This window comes from Sarcophilus harrisii, chromosome 2 (assembly GCF_902635505.1).
Source record: "Sarcophilus harrisii chromosome 2, mSarHar1.11, whole genome shotgun sequence".
Lineage (NCBI taxonomy): Eukaryota > Metazoa > Chordata > Mammalia > Dasyuromorphia > Dasyuridae > Sarcophilus > Sarcophilus harrisii.
This window is the reverse complement of record NC_045427.1, coordinates 91,606,311-91,622,866: the sequence shown is the minus strand read 5'-3', so window position 1 is coordinate 91,622,866 and position 16,556 is coordinate 91,606,311. Positions and strand designations below refer to the sequence as shown.

The following is a 16,556-nucleotide window of genomic DNA, read 5'->3' as shown; positions in this document are numbered from 1 at the left end:
TGATAATAGTGTGACTAAAACTAGCATCACTGAATGTCTGAGCTGAAAGAGATCTTAGAAGCCGTAATACTACCCCCATTTATTATAGGTGAAGGCAATGAGATACCCAAATACTTAAAGTCGGCTAGATAGATCATGCAGTGGATACAATGTTGGATTTGGAGCCAGGTAAATACCAACTTTGTAAACACTTCTAGTTGTGTGACTATGATGTCATTTCACTTGTATATCTCAATTTCCTTATCTGTAAGATGGGGATAATAATAGCACCCAACTCTTAGGAGTTGGACTACAAAATAAAATGAAAGAAAATTTGTGAAATGCCCAACCATATCATATAACAACAAACATCATATAAATTCTAATTATTATTATAGTTATTATTTATTAAAGTTACATAGCTAGTATGTAAAAAAGCTAAGATTTGAACTTGGGTTTTCTGACTAGACCCAATTTTTTAATGAATTAATTTTTTAAATGACTATTTTAATGAAATTTAATAGTGATATAAAGTCCTTATTTGGGGTAAAAAAATAAAGTACACAAACTTAGAATGGGAAAGGTGTGACATAAGTCACATGAAAAAGATAAGGAGGGTTTAAATAGCCTGCAACTTCAATATACAATATACAAGAACCTGGCACATATTTGTATCTCCAGTGCCTAGCAATGGTAATACATTTTGTGTACTTAATAAAGTCATGTTGATTGATTGATGCTATTTAATTAATGCCTTTTGATTGATTGCGATATGACTGCCAGAAAAAAAGCTGATAAGATCTGAAGTTGTTGATAAAAGTATAGAACAAGGATGGTGGTGTATTCCCTTCTTTCTGGTTAGATCACTTTTTTCAATATAGTTCAGTTCTAGATTCTACTTTTAAGAAGAAGATGATCAAGGTAGAGAAGAGATTGGAAACCAGATTATATAAGGAATGGTCATTTAGTCTAGTGGGGGAAAAAAAGATTTATGATATTTGTAATTGGTGTTTGAAATATTTGAAGGTTTTTGATAAAGGATTCTACATTCTTTATAAAAGCAGAAGGCAGATCAAATCAAAAAAAACAGCTTTTGTTTCCATGTATTGGGAATGTGAACAACCTTTATAACAATCTAACTCCAGAAATGGAGTGGACTTACTCATGTGGTATTAACTCCATTCATTTGGAAATATCCATTAAAGGCTAGACGAGTGCTTGCTAGAAATGTTGTAAAAATTATTTTGTTTCAGGCATGTTTCAGGCATAACTTAAGTAAAACTATTTCTGAGGTCTTTCCCAATTTTCAAAATCTATGATGGCAAAGAGTAGGGATGGAAACCAATTCTAAGAGGCTTTGCAACTTGTCCAAAAATCGCAAAGCTAATGGTAAAGTATGAATTAGAACCTAGGGCTTATGTGCTTTTCTACATACCACACTATAAGAGGAGAAACTTGGAAATAAGAACTTTTAACCTATAGCTTTTCCTCTATTTCACTTTACTCTTTTTCTTTATAAGCCTCCTACTGCTTTTTTTTTTCTTTTTAATAAACCAAAGCAGTTTCAATTTGTTTCATGGTTGCCATCCTAAAGATTTAGTCACCAGGTGGCAAACCTATATTTGTTGGTTTAGTCCTTGGGAAGCAGACTCAATGTGATTGTAGGATCATACTCAAAGCTTTTCTAATGTGTTAGATTTTTCTAGAGTGTGGTCCCTGCTGACATAGCCTTTGAAAATAGAAGGTCAGTTTCTTGACATGGTGAAACATAGGAAATTTGGTGGGAGTTTTACAAAACCCTGGAAAATGTAAAAGCCTGGATGATAAGTTCCATTATCAGTTAAGAGTTTGGATATTCAAACAGAAAAATCAAATTAATGAAGAATGCCTATGTGCTCACATTCTTCATTTCCATGTACAATTTCTAGGACTGGTCCATAAGCATATATCAGTTTCATCAGTTCATTCTGCCACAAGGAAGGAAGGTGTACAATGGAATTTTACAAATATTACACATAGGGATTAGAAGTTAGAATGATAGGATAGTATGTGGGTGTGGGTGTGCCAATGTGTGTATTATGACATTTTGAAGTAGCTTTCTTGTTTCAAAAGCTTCATGAACTAAGGAGAAAGCCGATACTAAGTCCTGAGGTCATCTGCGGCTTTGTTGCAATATTTTGTTTCATCTTTGACTACTCAGAGATGCTTTGAAATATCAACATGGTCATCTGAAAAATGGGGATAATATTTGAATTGCTTATCTCAAGTAGTTGCTATGAAGAATATACTTTGTAATCCTTAAACTCAATTTGAGTTATTCATGATTGTTTTTCTTGTGATTCCCCAGGAGTGCTCAGGATAGGAAATGTTATAAAGAAGGGGATGAAAATGTTGGATAGGATTTTAGGGGAAGATGTATGGTTGAAAAATCATGTTTCCGAATTATTCCTATAGAAGTCATATTTAAAACCATGAAACTACATGAGATCTTTAAGGAATATGTTAAAATTTGTTTTTATAGATGTAGGTGTTTATAGCCTAAATATTATCTTAATGCAGGACAGTTATAGAATTGACATGTCTCATTCAAAATTAGTCATGATACATGTATTTCCCAAATGCATGTGAAGTCTTTAAACTTTCCTACAAATTTCCCTTAGGTGCAAAGTAGCAATATATCCAACTATAAATTAATAAGTAGGTGACTGGATTGATTCATTTCTTCAGGAAACAATTTTATTATTTATTTTTCAGTTTTTAAGTTTACATAATTGTTTACAATTGAAGTTTATTCAATTAAATTCAGCAAACCTATATTTGAATTGAGTGTTAGGATGTGTCAGTGAGGATATATTACATATGTAGATAATTGATTTTTATTTATTTTTCACAAGAGGTCTTGAAAATAAATCAAATCATAGAATACTTATAATCACCATCAATCAATGGATATTGAAACTCTTTATTGGTCCTAGAGCTAAACTATGTTTTTGTTGCTATTCCCTCCTTCAAATTAAATCATGAACCATCTGTTCTGGAAAATAAATCTATTCAATAACTATGCAAAACTAGGTTTAGCATTAAAGCTTTAGGATACTAGTCCTTTGACTTTTCCAATTTTTTGAGCCATAATCTTTATCATCCTTACAAGTCACTTTCATCTCATACAAGTCACAGAGTTATCTCACTCCTTAAAACAACCCCATAAGGTAGACAATGTAAGAATTATGCCCACTTCACTGATAAGGAGACTGAGGCCATAGTTTTAAGAAAAGAGGTCTTTTTTACTCCCAAATTCATTACTCTTTCTAGTATTCTTCAAGCTGCTAATTCCCTCCCTCCCCCCAATAATTGGTAATTGGGGTTGTAAATCTCCTGCTTTACTTAGGAATGGGAGATTTAAATCTTAGCATTCTTGATGTCATTTCTTATTATGACCTGAAAGATTAGATGAGTACAACCCCCCCCCCCCATGTCCCTCCATATAATAGTATGCTAGGTGTGAGCTCTTAAGGAAATGTCATTCTACGTGTGTCTTTGTCCCCACCCTACTCTTATTTCTCTTTTTCTCATCCTCTCCCCTCCCAGCTGTTTAGAGCCAAATTAATTTATCCTCTATCTTAATATGTATTTTTTTTTAAATTCCCTGCATTTTCACCGCTGTATATGAGCTATGATGCTGTGGCTCAACATTATCAGTGGTAACGAGAACTCTTTGTTATGAGTAATATGTGTAATTACCAGATCATCAAAACTGATGCTTGAGTAGATAGTGTCAAGCCATATTTAGCAGATTGGGTTTGAACACCTGGTGGAACAAGTTTCGTCCAATAAAAAGAGCGGAATTCTTTCCTTTTTAAGATGTAAGCGAGCTCTCAAGACAGTGGTACATCTGAACCACCGAGGTAGGGGAATAGGGCCTTTTACCGCCTTAATTTGGAAGGAGAAATCACCTGCAGAAGAGGCAGAGTGGCTTTTTTAGGTGTTCCCCCTAACGGTGTACACGTGTCCCTTTGAGATGTACAGAATGAAAGTCAGAGGGAAATCTGAGCGATTTTTGTGGGCAGCTAGACTCAGCCTCCCTCTTTAACATAGGCTCGTCCTCTGCATTGCATCCGAGCTTCGGTGATTTGCTGTTTGGAGACTGCAGATTTGCATAGAGCCCCTTCTCTTCGCAAGCGTGTGTGTGTGTGTGTGTGTGTGTGTGTGTGTGTGTGTGTGTGTGTGTATGTGTGTGTGTGTTTTCCTTCTTCTGGTTCTTCTCTCCCTCTCTTTCTCTCTTCCTCTCTCTCTCTCTGTCTCTTTCCCTTTTCCCTCCCTACTTCTTTCAGAAGGGTGCACTATTCTGTCGGAAAACATCTTCGGGTATTACTGTCAATAGTGAGAGCACTGAGATTGCATTGGGAGCAGTCTGATTATCGCAGCCTTCGGCCGTGGTGAGCTGGCTGCCCAGAGATTGCCTGTGCGAGCAAGGCGAACCGGCTGGAGCTGAATGGAGGGAAGAGGAGGATCAATTTGTTGGGGGTTTTTCTTCACTTCTTAAAGGAGCTTTGGCTGGCAAAGTGGCCTCTAGTCCACACGCAAAATGCTGAACGGCCGGATACCTAGCGGATTCCTGGAGTATGGATGTCATTTAGAAGGAAGGCACTTCTTGGAGGTTCTTTAACATCCTTCTCCTCTCCTTCCCCCCCCCCCAAAAAAAAACCCGCACACTCATGCACACACCCTAAACTATTTGGGAGTACTGAGAACCTGGAGCCCTGGAAAGCTGGGACCAGCCCCTGGGTGTGTGGTATTTCTTGCCCGGGGTTCCCTTTTCGGACCAGTCCTACACAAGCTGGATTCACCTTGACTATGTTTCGGATTGTTTTGGGTGGAAGGCGCCGCGGACTCCAGGCTCGGGAGAAGACTGTCCGAAGGGAAAGGATGGGTGCCCTGGTGCGGTGAGGCTGCCGGCACTCGGTGTGTGTGAGGCGCTGCCTCTTCGCCCACCCCCCCTCTCCCCGCACCCTGGGCCGCCCCTTTCCCCCTGTAGCCAAAGTTTGCCTCCCGCTGCGGCTGCACCTCTCCCAGCGCCTAGCCATGTACCAGAGGATGCTCAAGTGCAGCTCGGAGCTGGGGTTCCCCGGCGGCAGCGGTGGCGGCGGCGGCGGCGGCGGTGGCGGCGGCGGCGGTGGCGGTGGCGGTGGCTGTGGTGGCGGTGGCGGCGGCGGCGCGGGGGGGCGCCTCGCTCTGCTTTGGATAGTTCCTCTTACCCTCAGCGGCCTCCTAGGAGTGGCGTGGGGGGCTTCCAGTTTGGGAGCGCACCACATCCACCATTTCCATGGCAGCAGCAAACATCATTCAGTGCCTATTGCTATCTACAGGTCACCTGCTTCCTTGAGAGGCGGACACGGTGGGTTCCAGATGCCAAGTTCTCTCGGGTTATTCTCTAAGCTCCCACTCCCCTCCCCCCGCTAGGCGCTAAGATTTCAGAGCAAGAAAAGGGATGTGTGTGTGTGTGTGTGTGTGTGTGTGTGTGTGTGTAGTGTATACCACTTATTCCTTTGGAGACAAAAGGAAGGGGAGGGGGTATCTATGCTGTTTGTGGGGGTGGGAGGGGCATTCCTTATCTAGATCCCGTTGGGGAAGAGATGTTGGTATCTTTTTAATGGCTAGCCAGAGGCTGGGCATCCATGCCCAGAAGGCAGCGTTACTTGCCAAAGGTCGCAGGGTGGGCTGTGGGATGAGGGGGATGGGATGGGATCTGGAGTAGGGATCTATTGGGGGCGCAAAAGCAGCTGCTTGGGTAGTGTTAGAATAGGCAAAGGCTATGCAGTGTTCTCTCCCTGCCTCTTCCCTCCATCTAGCTTCCCTCCCTCTACCACTCCCCCTCCTTCCTCTCGACTTCCCTTCCCTCTAGTATATATACATCCTTTTGATCTGTTGTACATCTTCCTCCGACCTGGGAGAGAAAAGATTCCAACCTCTGCTTTTCTTTCAAAGTCATTCTAGATCCGAGTGGTTTCCAAGTTTAACCAGTTTTGAAGACTCACTCAACAGGAGGTTCAAATCCAATATGTAACCCATTCCCGTCCCGAGCAGAAGGGAAACAAGAAGGAAACTGAGGCTCCGCCAACAGTCAGGCCAGGGCCAAATGATTGTCCTGCCCACTCCACCCTAACTTCTCTTGGTCTTTTGCCCTAGCGAAACTATTTTCTAAACGGAGCTACCAGAAGGTTGTAGACCAAACCTAATCTGTCCTTATTGAGAATGCTCAGCACATTGCTGGGATAAGGACTGGAGACCGCTATCACAGGGTTTTTTTTTTTTTTTTTTTTTTTTTTTTTTTTTTTTTTTTTTTTTTTTTTTTTTTTTTTTTTGTTTTTTGGTTTTTTTAATGGTTTCCTGGCAGTGTGTAGAGAAAAGGTGAAAGCTCTGGCGGACTGGATTAGGTGGGCTGCCCAGAGGGAAGGAAGTTCGGAGAAAGAAAGCCTTAGGGGCCATCATACTCATACTAACCACACTTTATCGTTCTCCCACGCGGCAACTTCCTTTGTGAAGCTTCCGCCAGGCTCTCCATTAGCAGGCTTCTTTCACTGAGTAGGTAACAGCCTCCGGGTGGGTTGGCTTTTCCCTTTCCTCTCAGGTAAAAGCCTCTCCTAGCATTCCTCAGTTACTCAGCCCACTACCAGGATTAACTACCAAAATCTCTATATCAAATTGCTGTAGCTAGTAGAAAAAGGGATCACACAATTACAGCGTTAGAGTTGTAAGGGACGTTAGAGGCCATCTTCATTTCACAGGTGAGGAAAACTGAGAGAAAATGACTTTTCCAAAGTCACACAGATAGTTGCAAAGCCGAGATTTGAATCCCCATTCTTTGCCAGTGTACTTTCCCTTCCTTGGGGAATACTTATGGATTTGATTATTCTACTCTACTTCCTTCAACCCCTCACCCACACCCAAAAGCAAATCAGGGTTTGGGTGTTCTTGTTTATTTATTTATTTATTTATTTATTGCTTGTTTGTTTTGGGGGCAAAATGCAAGTGACCCTTATTTCCACATGCCTTCTATTATTTTCTCCTTAGCCAGGAGAAGCCCCTCTGAAGCTCCAACTAGTTATTATACCTCTCCCCATCTCTCAGTTGCTGCGACTCTTACTTAAGAAACTCCAGTGCTTCCAGCCTTCTCTCGGCACCCTTTCTTGCTGCTCCATCCCCTAGAGGCATGCATAGTGTCTGAGGCAGGTTTTCCTTTACAAATGGATTGATGTTGCATTGCCTATTAGGAAAAGGACCAAGACTCCACTGCAAAATACCTGTCTCTAGGACTAGCTATACACCTAGAGTAAAGGTCTTAAAGCTCACTACTTCCCCTTAGGGATTCTCTTTAGTTAAGAATGACTGGGGTTGGGGGCAGGGGGCAGGCTTGTCTTGTCTACTGTTGTCTGGATAAGAAGTGATTTTGATTCCCATTAGGTCCAGTAAGAAATTTTTTTCTTTCACCCATTGCCAGTTCATACCTCTCTAAAAAGCTGCTTCTTTCTCTTTACCTGGAAACAACCCTAATTTCTCTGTGCAGGATTGTGTGAGCTCTGAGGAATATGTGAGACCTGAGGGGTGGAGGGGGGACAGACAGGGTGTGGGTGTGTGGGTACAGCAAACCAGATGGGTGTATGCATGTTGGTGGGGTGGGAGGGAGGAGTGCTTAGTGGTACCAATGTGAAGTGCTTGTCTAATAATTCCCAATGTAGGTTAACTCTTCTTATTCTGGGGGCTGAGTGTGACTCTAGAGAAAGTGAGGAAACCTGAGGGGAACTGGGAGAAAGGAAAGAAGGAGAGGAGCAGCCTGATTCTGATGCAAGAGATTTGGGGTAATGGAGAGAATAGGGGGTATGGGTGAGCGGCATTGCAGCAGAGACCTCTGTTTCATTCTCTTCCTTTCCTCTTCCCACTGCAGCCACTACCCCTGCCAGGCACGCCGTCTGCTGGCCTTCAGGAACATTTTTCCCTCCAGAATATTGTTCCTGGCTCAGCTAGCTTCTGAACCAAAAGTCAGAGATTTGACCAGCTCTGAAACTATGAAAGAACTCTCTTAGCAAAGGATTGAGGAAGGGCTAGGCTTCTCCCACTTGAACTATAGACCTTCCTGTTTCTTTGGTAGGAAAAGGAGGAGGTTTTCATAAAAACTTAGACTTCCTTGGAGGGAGCTGTCATGCATAAGGACCAGTAGTAAGGAAACAAGTTCTTTTTAGCCAGCATCATAACATCAGAACCCTAATTTGAATCTTTCTCATTCTGTCCCTTCTTTTCCATGTAAAAACAGGGGAGTGTGGGAGTGGGGTGGGAATTAACCCTGATGTGGAATAATCTAGGAACACAAAGAATGGAATGAATTGTAAGGGGATGGGGCTAAGAGGAAGAAGACTTTTAAGGCATTCTGAGGAGGAGGAGGAGGAGGAGGAGGAAGATGATGATGAATCATGGGAATCTCAATGGGGCCAGATCAGTCAACTGACTAAAAAAAGCTAATTAGACAAAGAATCTACAAGGAAATATACATTTGACCACTGTACAAGGCACTTGCTGTGAAAACTGGAGGATGGTTAGCTGTGCTATAATTGTCAGGATAGGATCTCGACAGATGAAAAGGAGGTTATTGAACATTTGAATAGGTTCGTGTATGTATAGGTAAATTAGAAAGATTTACACATTGGGTTATGTCAGAATATTTTTGGGATACATACTGGCAGCCTTCCCTATATTTCCCTTCCCCCACCCCCATCTGTGTGTGTATTTGTATGGGAGAATGATATTTCTAAATGTGACTCAATTGATCAATAGAAAGATGATATTTAACATGTTTGGAGGATTAAAATTGAGTCTCCTCCTGTGTTTTGGAAACTACTAAGTTGACTCTCCAAGCTCATTCTTCTTTATTTTTTCATCCTTCCATCCTTCATTTATACTCTCATGTGGTGTCACTTAGGTTTGCAGGGAGCAAGAAGATCTCATGGCTATTCTGTTCCATCTTTGTACTAGAGACTGACCCAATTGCAGACACTGTGATGAGAATTTTTTTTCCACTTAGGAAAAACGTAGCTTGGTGCATTCCACATAGTGGGTGCCTCATAGATGATTGTTGAATTGAATTGGTAAACATCAGTGGTCTAGAAATGCTTCTTTAAGACTTCATTTTCTTTTGCATGTGATTCAAATATAAATTATGCATATTCCATGCAGAAATTACTTCTCTAAGTACTAGTTAAGGGGAGTTGGGGATAATGAAAAGAATGATTATAAATGACAGAAGTAGAAACACTTGGAATCAAAACTGCCTGTCACTTAAAACATTTTCACATTAGCAATGCCAGGGTACACCAGTGCCAGTAGACTTAGCACACTGCATGTTTTAATATGTACCCGATGTGCCTCGAATAGAATGATGTAAGTGTAATGTTCAGGTTCTCATCTCAGAGCTGGCTTTCATAAATACCTCTGCATACTTTAGAAAATGAATTTAGAGCCTCTCAATTATTTCAGAAGATAGAGGAAGGGGAAAATCCATCAGTGTACGCTCACTCCTTGCCTTTCTTCTCTCCCAGAAGTGCAAAATCGGGAAATTTTACTGTAATGATTAGCTTATGCTTTGCAGGGGAAAAGGGGAAAAGGTTTTCTCCAAGAGGAAAAAATGTTAACAGATTTTAAAGTGTGATTTAGAAGAGAGCACCCCATTAATGCTATGCAATGATAGTGATTTTATCTTAGATTCAAAAAGCTTCTCCTTTTAGAGTTCAAAGTACTTTAATATGTAGATATTTCTCATGTCCAGTAGTGAGAGGTATGACCTAATCATACTCCAATTATAGCCATGGTTGGACTAGAATTCAGCATTTCTGGTCTAGAAGTCCTGCTTAAGAACCAGTGGTTCTTAAAGTGTGATTTGAGAAGTTCTTTCATGCAGCAATTTGGATAATTATTGTTGCCCTCAGTTTTGTTTCTGGAATTAGTTATCTATCATCCATAATAAATTTTAAAAGATTAAATTGATCCTACCTTTTTAATAGTGTCTCAACAAATACAATGTTAATAGTCCCATTCATTCAGGTGATTTTTGTTGTCTATTATGGTAGGAAGTGGAAAAAAGGGAAAGACAAATTGGAGGTGATTTTTAGAATCTTTTGTCCCTTTGAAAGGATTTGTTTTGTATATTTCCCAACAATTCATCCCATCATAGCTTAGATGAATGCAGACTAGTGACCCAGATTCTTTGCAGACTGAGATATCAGGCAAATCCCAGTAGGTCTCTCCCCCAAACCTATCTCCTCTCTTGTGGTTTTCCTGGGGACAAATCTATTTTGACGTAGCATTCTTCTATTTTTATTTATTTAAAAAATTTTTGAGGTAGCATTCTTTTAGAAGTTAATTAACCTTTGTCTTTATAAGAGAAAGTCAGAATCTTCTCCTTTGCAATCAGTGCTCTATGGTCCTTTCAATTTAGCCTGCTCATTCTTTGTTCATTCATTCATACATACAAGCCAGCCAATCAACCAACCAACAATTACTTGTTAGATTGTATATTCAATATGTATAGCTGTACTAAGATTAAAAAAAAGTACAACATGCCCCCCAAACCCAGTCATACCCTTAAAAAAAGATCACAATGTAGTCATATGTAACTGTTATCAATACAGTTAATCATTTTTAAAAGGTTAAATTTGCTGCCAATAATAGCCCCAAACATGCCCAAAAATGAATAAACAAAAGCCTAGATAATTAACTAAGTCCTTTTCAGCTCAAAAGCCTATCCCTACATTTTTAGGGTTTTGTATATGTTTACTGTTAAACTCACAAATTACCTTGTAGCAACATTCAAAGGGACTGGGATATTAAACTCCCTAAGGACAACAACCAAGGCAATCAAGCAGTCAAGTATTTATTAAGCTTCTACACTGGGCTAAGCAATGGGAATGCAAAGAAAGACCAAAAAAAAAAATCCTTCTACTCAAGGAGCTCACAGGCTAATGACAGAGGCAATATGAAAATAAATATGAACAAACAGGCTATATAAAGAATACATAAGTAATCAATCAAGAAAGGAAAGCCTCTAGCATTAAAGGGAATTAGAAAAGACTGTGGAGATGGGATTTTTAGCTGGAACCTAAAGCAAAAAGACAGAAATGAGGAAAGAGGGAACTTCATCCAAGGGAAGGGACCAGTAAAAATGCTCATTTGAGAGATGAGATTTCTTGCTCAAGGAACAGCTAGAAAGTTAATGTCACTGGGTCATAAAGTATGTGTAGACAGTGTAAGGTGTAAGCAGACTGGACAGGAAAGATGCAGCCAGGTTATGAAAGACTCTGAACCCAGAAGATTTTATATTTGATCCTAGAGGTGATAGGGAGTCCTTAGAGTTTATTGAGTAGGGACTGACAGGGAAATCAACAAGTAGGAAATCATACAAGAATGAAGTGATGAGGACCTATGAAATAGTTTATCTTAGTATCTCTGCTTTCCTTCTACAAGGGAAATGGGAATAGAGAGGAACCCATATAGGAGGCAATGCTTTGCCCTATTACTATCTCTTGGAGATCTGTGAGTTTATCAATAGAGTAGCTATCATGGCTTTTTGTGAATCTTTCATGCAGTAGCTGCTCAAAGGGTAGTGGACTCCCTTTGTTCAGTTGTTTTTCAGGCCTCTCCAACTCTGTGACTCCATTTAGTAAATGGAGTGCCATTTTGGCAAAGAGATCTCCTTCTCCAGCTCTTTTTACAAATGACAACACTGAGACAAACAAGAATAAATAATTTGTCTGGGATCACACAGCTAATAAGTGTATGAGGCCAGATTTGAACTCAAGTTTTCCTGGATCTAGGCCTTGACATTCTATCAACTGAATCATCTATTTCTTTAGTAATCATGATGATTCACTCTGTCCCAATCTATGACTTCATTGGTACAGGAAATCACTAGAAGCATTCTCTACCAACACATACAGGCATGTGCACTACAATTTAGTGTCTTAGAGAACTGCCTGGAGTGGGATTCTAAAAGGCTAAGTAGTCTGCCTAGGATCTTGCAATGTGCTGGTGTCATTGGCTGATCTTGAACCTGCAACTCCTATTTGGTATGGGTTGCCATCTTACAATCTACTGTTGTTGCTATTGTTTTTCTTGTTATCTTCAATATTCTAATAATAGTTCTTATTTCCATTGTGCTTTGAGGTTTGCAAAGCCCTGTCCTAAAAACTCTCTGAATTAGATTGTTCAAAAGTACAACTATAGTAATGATGATGATAATGTCAATGATATATGATGATATGTAGCTAGTATTTATATAACTCTTTAAGTTTTATAAATCATTTGACAACTATCTTATTTAATCTTTAAAACAACTCTGAAGAGATAGAGGTTTTTTTTAATAGTTTCATTTCGTAAACGAGGAAACTGAGGCAGTCCGAAGTTAAACTTGCTAAAGGTTACATAGTTGTTAAAAGGCAGAGGTCAGATATGAACTGAGGGTGAGGTCTACTAACTTAAAGTATGTTTTACTTTGTACTAAGTAACCTGGTTCCCACAATATTTCTTAGATATTCACCTAACATTTCAGCTGTCCATCTGTTATCTTTCAGGCTCAATACATGTTTAGTTCCTCTCTTTTTTCTATTCTGACATATGCTTGATGATGCCTTGTAAATAAGTTCATATCATTAGAAATCTGATGTAGTCCATTTCTTTCTATTTCTCTTTGGGTCACCCATATTTGTGATTCTGAGATTATTATCTATCAAATAGATAATGAAAAGATAGATGTTAAAAAATGGGCTTTGGAAATAATGAGTAACTAAGTATCATTTGAAAACTCCCTGCAGTTATTTACCCAAATGGTCTCTAACTTGTTTTCTTCCTTCCATTCAATTTTGAGTCCACATTATTATTTATCTGTAGTATATACTCATGACTTATGTATTAGTGGAATAATATGATGAATGGTCAACGGCATGTCATAATTTGGGCAATATGGGCTCATCATCCACTTTGTTTTTCCTGTGTGGATGGTGATAGTGATCTATGCATTGATAAATGTTTAGTAAATATTTATAGAATAAAAAATTAATAGATAAATGAATTAATAAAACAGTAAGTTCAGTTACACTATATTGTTCTTCCAAATAAATTTTTTAAGTTCTAGAAAGGATTTTCTTCCAAAATAATAGCTTTCCTCTCTACCAGTTAATGTTTATAATTCCTTTAAAGGGAAATACATGGCACTTACATGAGGCTGTGGATAGAGCACTTAAATAGAAGATATTAAAACATGAGATGATAATAGCAGCTAGCATTTACAAAGAATTTTAAAGTTTATGAAGTACTTTACAGATATTCGCACAACAATTCTGGGGGAAGTAGATGATATTGTTATTTCCCATTTTACAGATGAAGAAACTGAGGCAAGCAGAGGTTGCATGAATTGCTTAAAGTCACTGTCTGAAGAAGGATTTAAACTCGGGTCTCCCTGACTCTAGAATCAATGCTCTATTTACTGTGTCTCTTAGCTACTTCAAACATTGGCTGAGATATTTAGTTGTGTGATCCTGAGCATGTCACAGATTTAGAAATAGAAGGAAACTTTTATTCTAACCCTTCATTTTACAGATGAATAAACTGAGGCTCAGAGAGATTAAGTGATTTACCTCAGATAATGGAACTAGAAAATGAGAAAAAGATTTTTCTCGATTCCAACTCTGTGCTTTACTCCTTACTCTACAATGCTTCACATATTACCTCTCTCAACCTCAGTTTTCTTTTTTGTAAAATAAGAGTAATAAGGGCACAAACCCTAATTATTGTGATGAACAAGAATGTTAGTATGTCAAGTATTTTACAAACCATATAGTTGTACCTGAATGTTAACAATCATCACCATCATCTTCCCCTCTCTCCCCAGGCAGTTAAGCTTAAGTGGCTTGCCCAGGGTCTCACAGCTAGGAAGTATTAAGTGTCTGAGACCAGATTTGAATTCAGGTCCTCCTGACTTTAGGACCGGTGCTTTATTCACTGTGACACCTAGCTGCCCCTTCTTCTTTCTTCTTGTTGTTTCTTCTTTTTCATCATCATCTTCATCATCATATTTTGAAAATAGTAAGCCCTTAATAAATCTTTTGACTGAATTTCCTGAGAACATATTTTGATCTGATAAGAAAGGAGGAGGAAGAGAGAACCAGTATAAAAAGAATAGTAGAACTGAAACAATTACTAAACAAAAATTAAACAATTTTATGGCCAATTTGTGAATCTCACCCAGGTCTTCTGACCTCAAGTTCAGTGCACAACAGGAATTTTTTCCCTTTTCCCTATGTTTTCCTTTCACCCATATCAGTTGTTGCCTAAGATCAACTACCATCGATCTCTCTCTCTCTCTCTCTCTTTGTCTCTTTCCATCATTTCCTTCCTCCCTCCCTCCTTCTCTCTCTCTCTCTCTCTTTCTGTCGCTCTCTCTCTCTCTCTCTCTCTCTCTCTCTCTCTCTCTCTCTGGAACAGACGTCTGTTCCATGTACTAGAATTATGTGTAGTAGTTTGGAATAGGGAGGAGGGAAGGTTGGAGATCTCTATTTCTATTGCAGAAATCTTGAAGTCATGAGAATTATCTAGATTTCCAAGGTAGTTCTCCAAATGCATTTCCTCATAGACAAGTGTTAAATACAGTTCTATTCACTAGTAATGATACTAATTATTATTTATAGTAAAATATTATTCTCTAACCAAGAAGCATTATAGTAAATTGGAAAAGACAGAGGATTGAGGCCAGACTCCCAGGGTTGAAATCTCAGGTCTATTATTTAACTATTTTTATGATTTTAGGAAATCACTTGGTTTTCTCACTTGTAGAATGAAAGTGTTAGAATCTATTATCTCTAAACTCTCATTCAACTCTGACTTGCTAAGTGGTATATTAGGATCTAAATAGAAATGTGTGGATTAACATGGGACTTACCAAACCTATATGAGGTTAAATTCTAACACCTAAAAGAATAAAGCTTATGAAAGGCATCCAGTGATTAAACTGATAGATAGAAAAAGAAGTAACAGGCATTCCTTAAGGTAGCTTCACTCATAGTAATGCTGTTAGATATAATTGTTATCCTAGTTTTTTCACATTCTTAGCTTATCTATATGTCTTCTTCCTTCTCCCTCCTTCTTCCTTCTTCCTTTTTTTTCTTCCCTCTTTTATTCCTTCCTTCTACTTTTCTTTCTCCCCACCCTCCTTTCCCTGCTGCCTTTCTTTTTCTTTTTTCTTTCTTCCCTTCTATCTTTCTCTCTTTTTTCCTTTCTTTCTTTATTTCTGTCTTTACTTCCTCTCTCATTCCCTTCTCATTTTTTCCTTTATTACCTCCTTCCTTTCCTCTTTCCTTTCATCCTACCCTTCTCACTTTCCTACTAGTTTTAAATAATAATATTAAAAATATTTTTCACAAACTTTTTTTAATTTAGTTGTGTGTATGTGTGAGTGTGTGGGGGGCATATTTCAAGGTATTACAATTTTTTATAAGGATTATTAAAAAGTCCATTAATGGAATCACAGGAATTAGGGATCACCTTTGCTTGGGAACATCAATATGTAGAAACTGTCTTACTGGCTCAGTATATGCTTCATTTTTCTAATACTGCATTGCCAAGAAAGGCCCCAAGGGAAATGTTGTAAAAGACCGGATTTTTCTCTCCTGAGAGCAAAACACTGGTCCTTGATTTTTTCTTTTATTCAGTTTTCCTAAGTTTAGGGATTTACAGTATCTCCATACTCCAGAAATAGCATATTCACATATTTGACAGAATTTCATACAAAGCAAATTTCCATGTTAACCCCACAACAGTCTTTCCCTCTGATATATCTTTGTCATAACTCAAGTACTGTGTTTTCAGTAGGCATGTACCTACTACTCAGTTTGATCCTCAGGTGACAAGATAAATAGTATGATGGAGATAAATTAGTAAAAACTCTTGTTACTCCTACTAAAGGCATTATGTAGACACAAAGTCTGTGACAAAAATATTAATAAAATAATCACAATGGTTATAATCACATTATAAATAAAAGATGATCTCTGACTAAAAATGCTCTTATTAACTTTGCTTAGAGAGAAGTAGGAAGGACCTACTATGTTGAGTGTAGGCTTAATATCTAGATAAATTATAATCTGAGATTGAAGGGAGCCCCAAGCTCTGAATCTGTGTTAAAATAGGATGTACATAACCAAGTATGGTTCAGAATTGCTATGAGTCTTTCTTTTTCTTTTGACACTTAAATTAAAAATTTTGGAGATTTTCAACTGTGATACATAGGATACTCATTTCAAATAAGTCTTGTGGTATGTGACCTCTACATTTTCTAAATAAGATTATAAAAACAAGGCTTTAGAGAATTTCTATTTGTGTGTACATGTGATTGTATGATATTTGTATGTAGATAATGGAAACAGAAGTATCTGTAGTCTTCTAGAATCTTAACAGTTAGCAAGGATTTTAAAAGACCAATATAAATTAATTTTGTGAAAGTAGCATATGATATTCTACCATATGTCACTCAAGTAAGTCTT

General features: G+C 38.5%; 1 protein-coding gene across 28 annotated transcripts in view; it reads left to right on the top strand.

Annotated features, from left to right (window-relative positions):
* NRXN1 (neurexin 1) overlaps window positions 1-16,556 on the top strand; it is a 1,358,646-nt gene that overhangs the window by 827,493 nt on the left and 514,597 nt on the right. For 2 of the 28 annotated variants that reach the window (XM_031957200.1, XM_031957199.1), the window contains exon 1: window positions 3,575-5,374. The exons of 24 other annotated variants lie outside the window; for them this stretch is intronic. In XM_031957200.1, coding sequence (XP_031813060.1) covers window positions 5,062-5,374 — 313 coding nt within the window. In that variant the 5' untranslated portion in view covers window positions 3,575-5,061. Of the gene's footprint in view, window positions 1-3,573; window positions 5,375-16,556 lie in introns of those variants that run through there. 2 more of the 28 variants (XM_031957201.1, XM_031957198.1) reach the window with 2 other exon arrangements.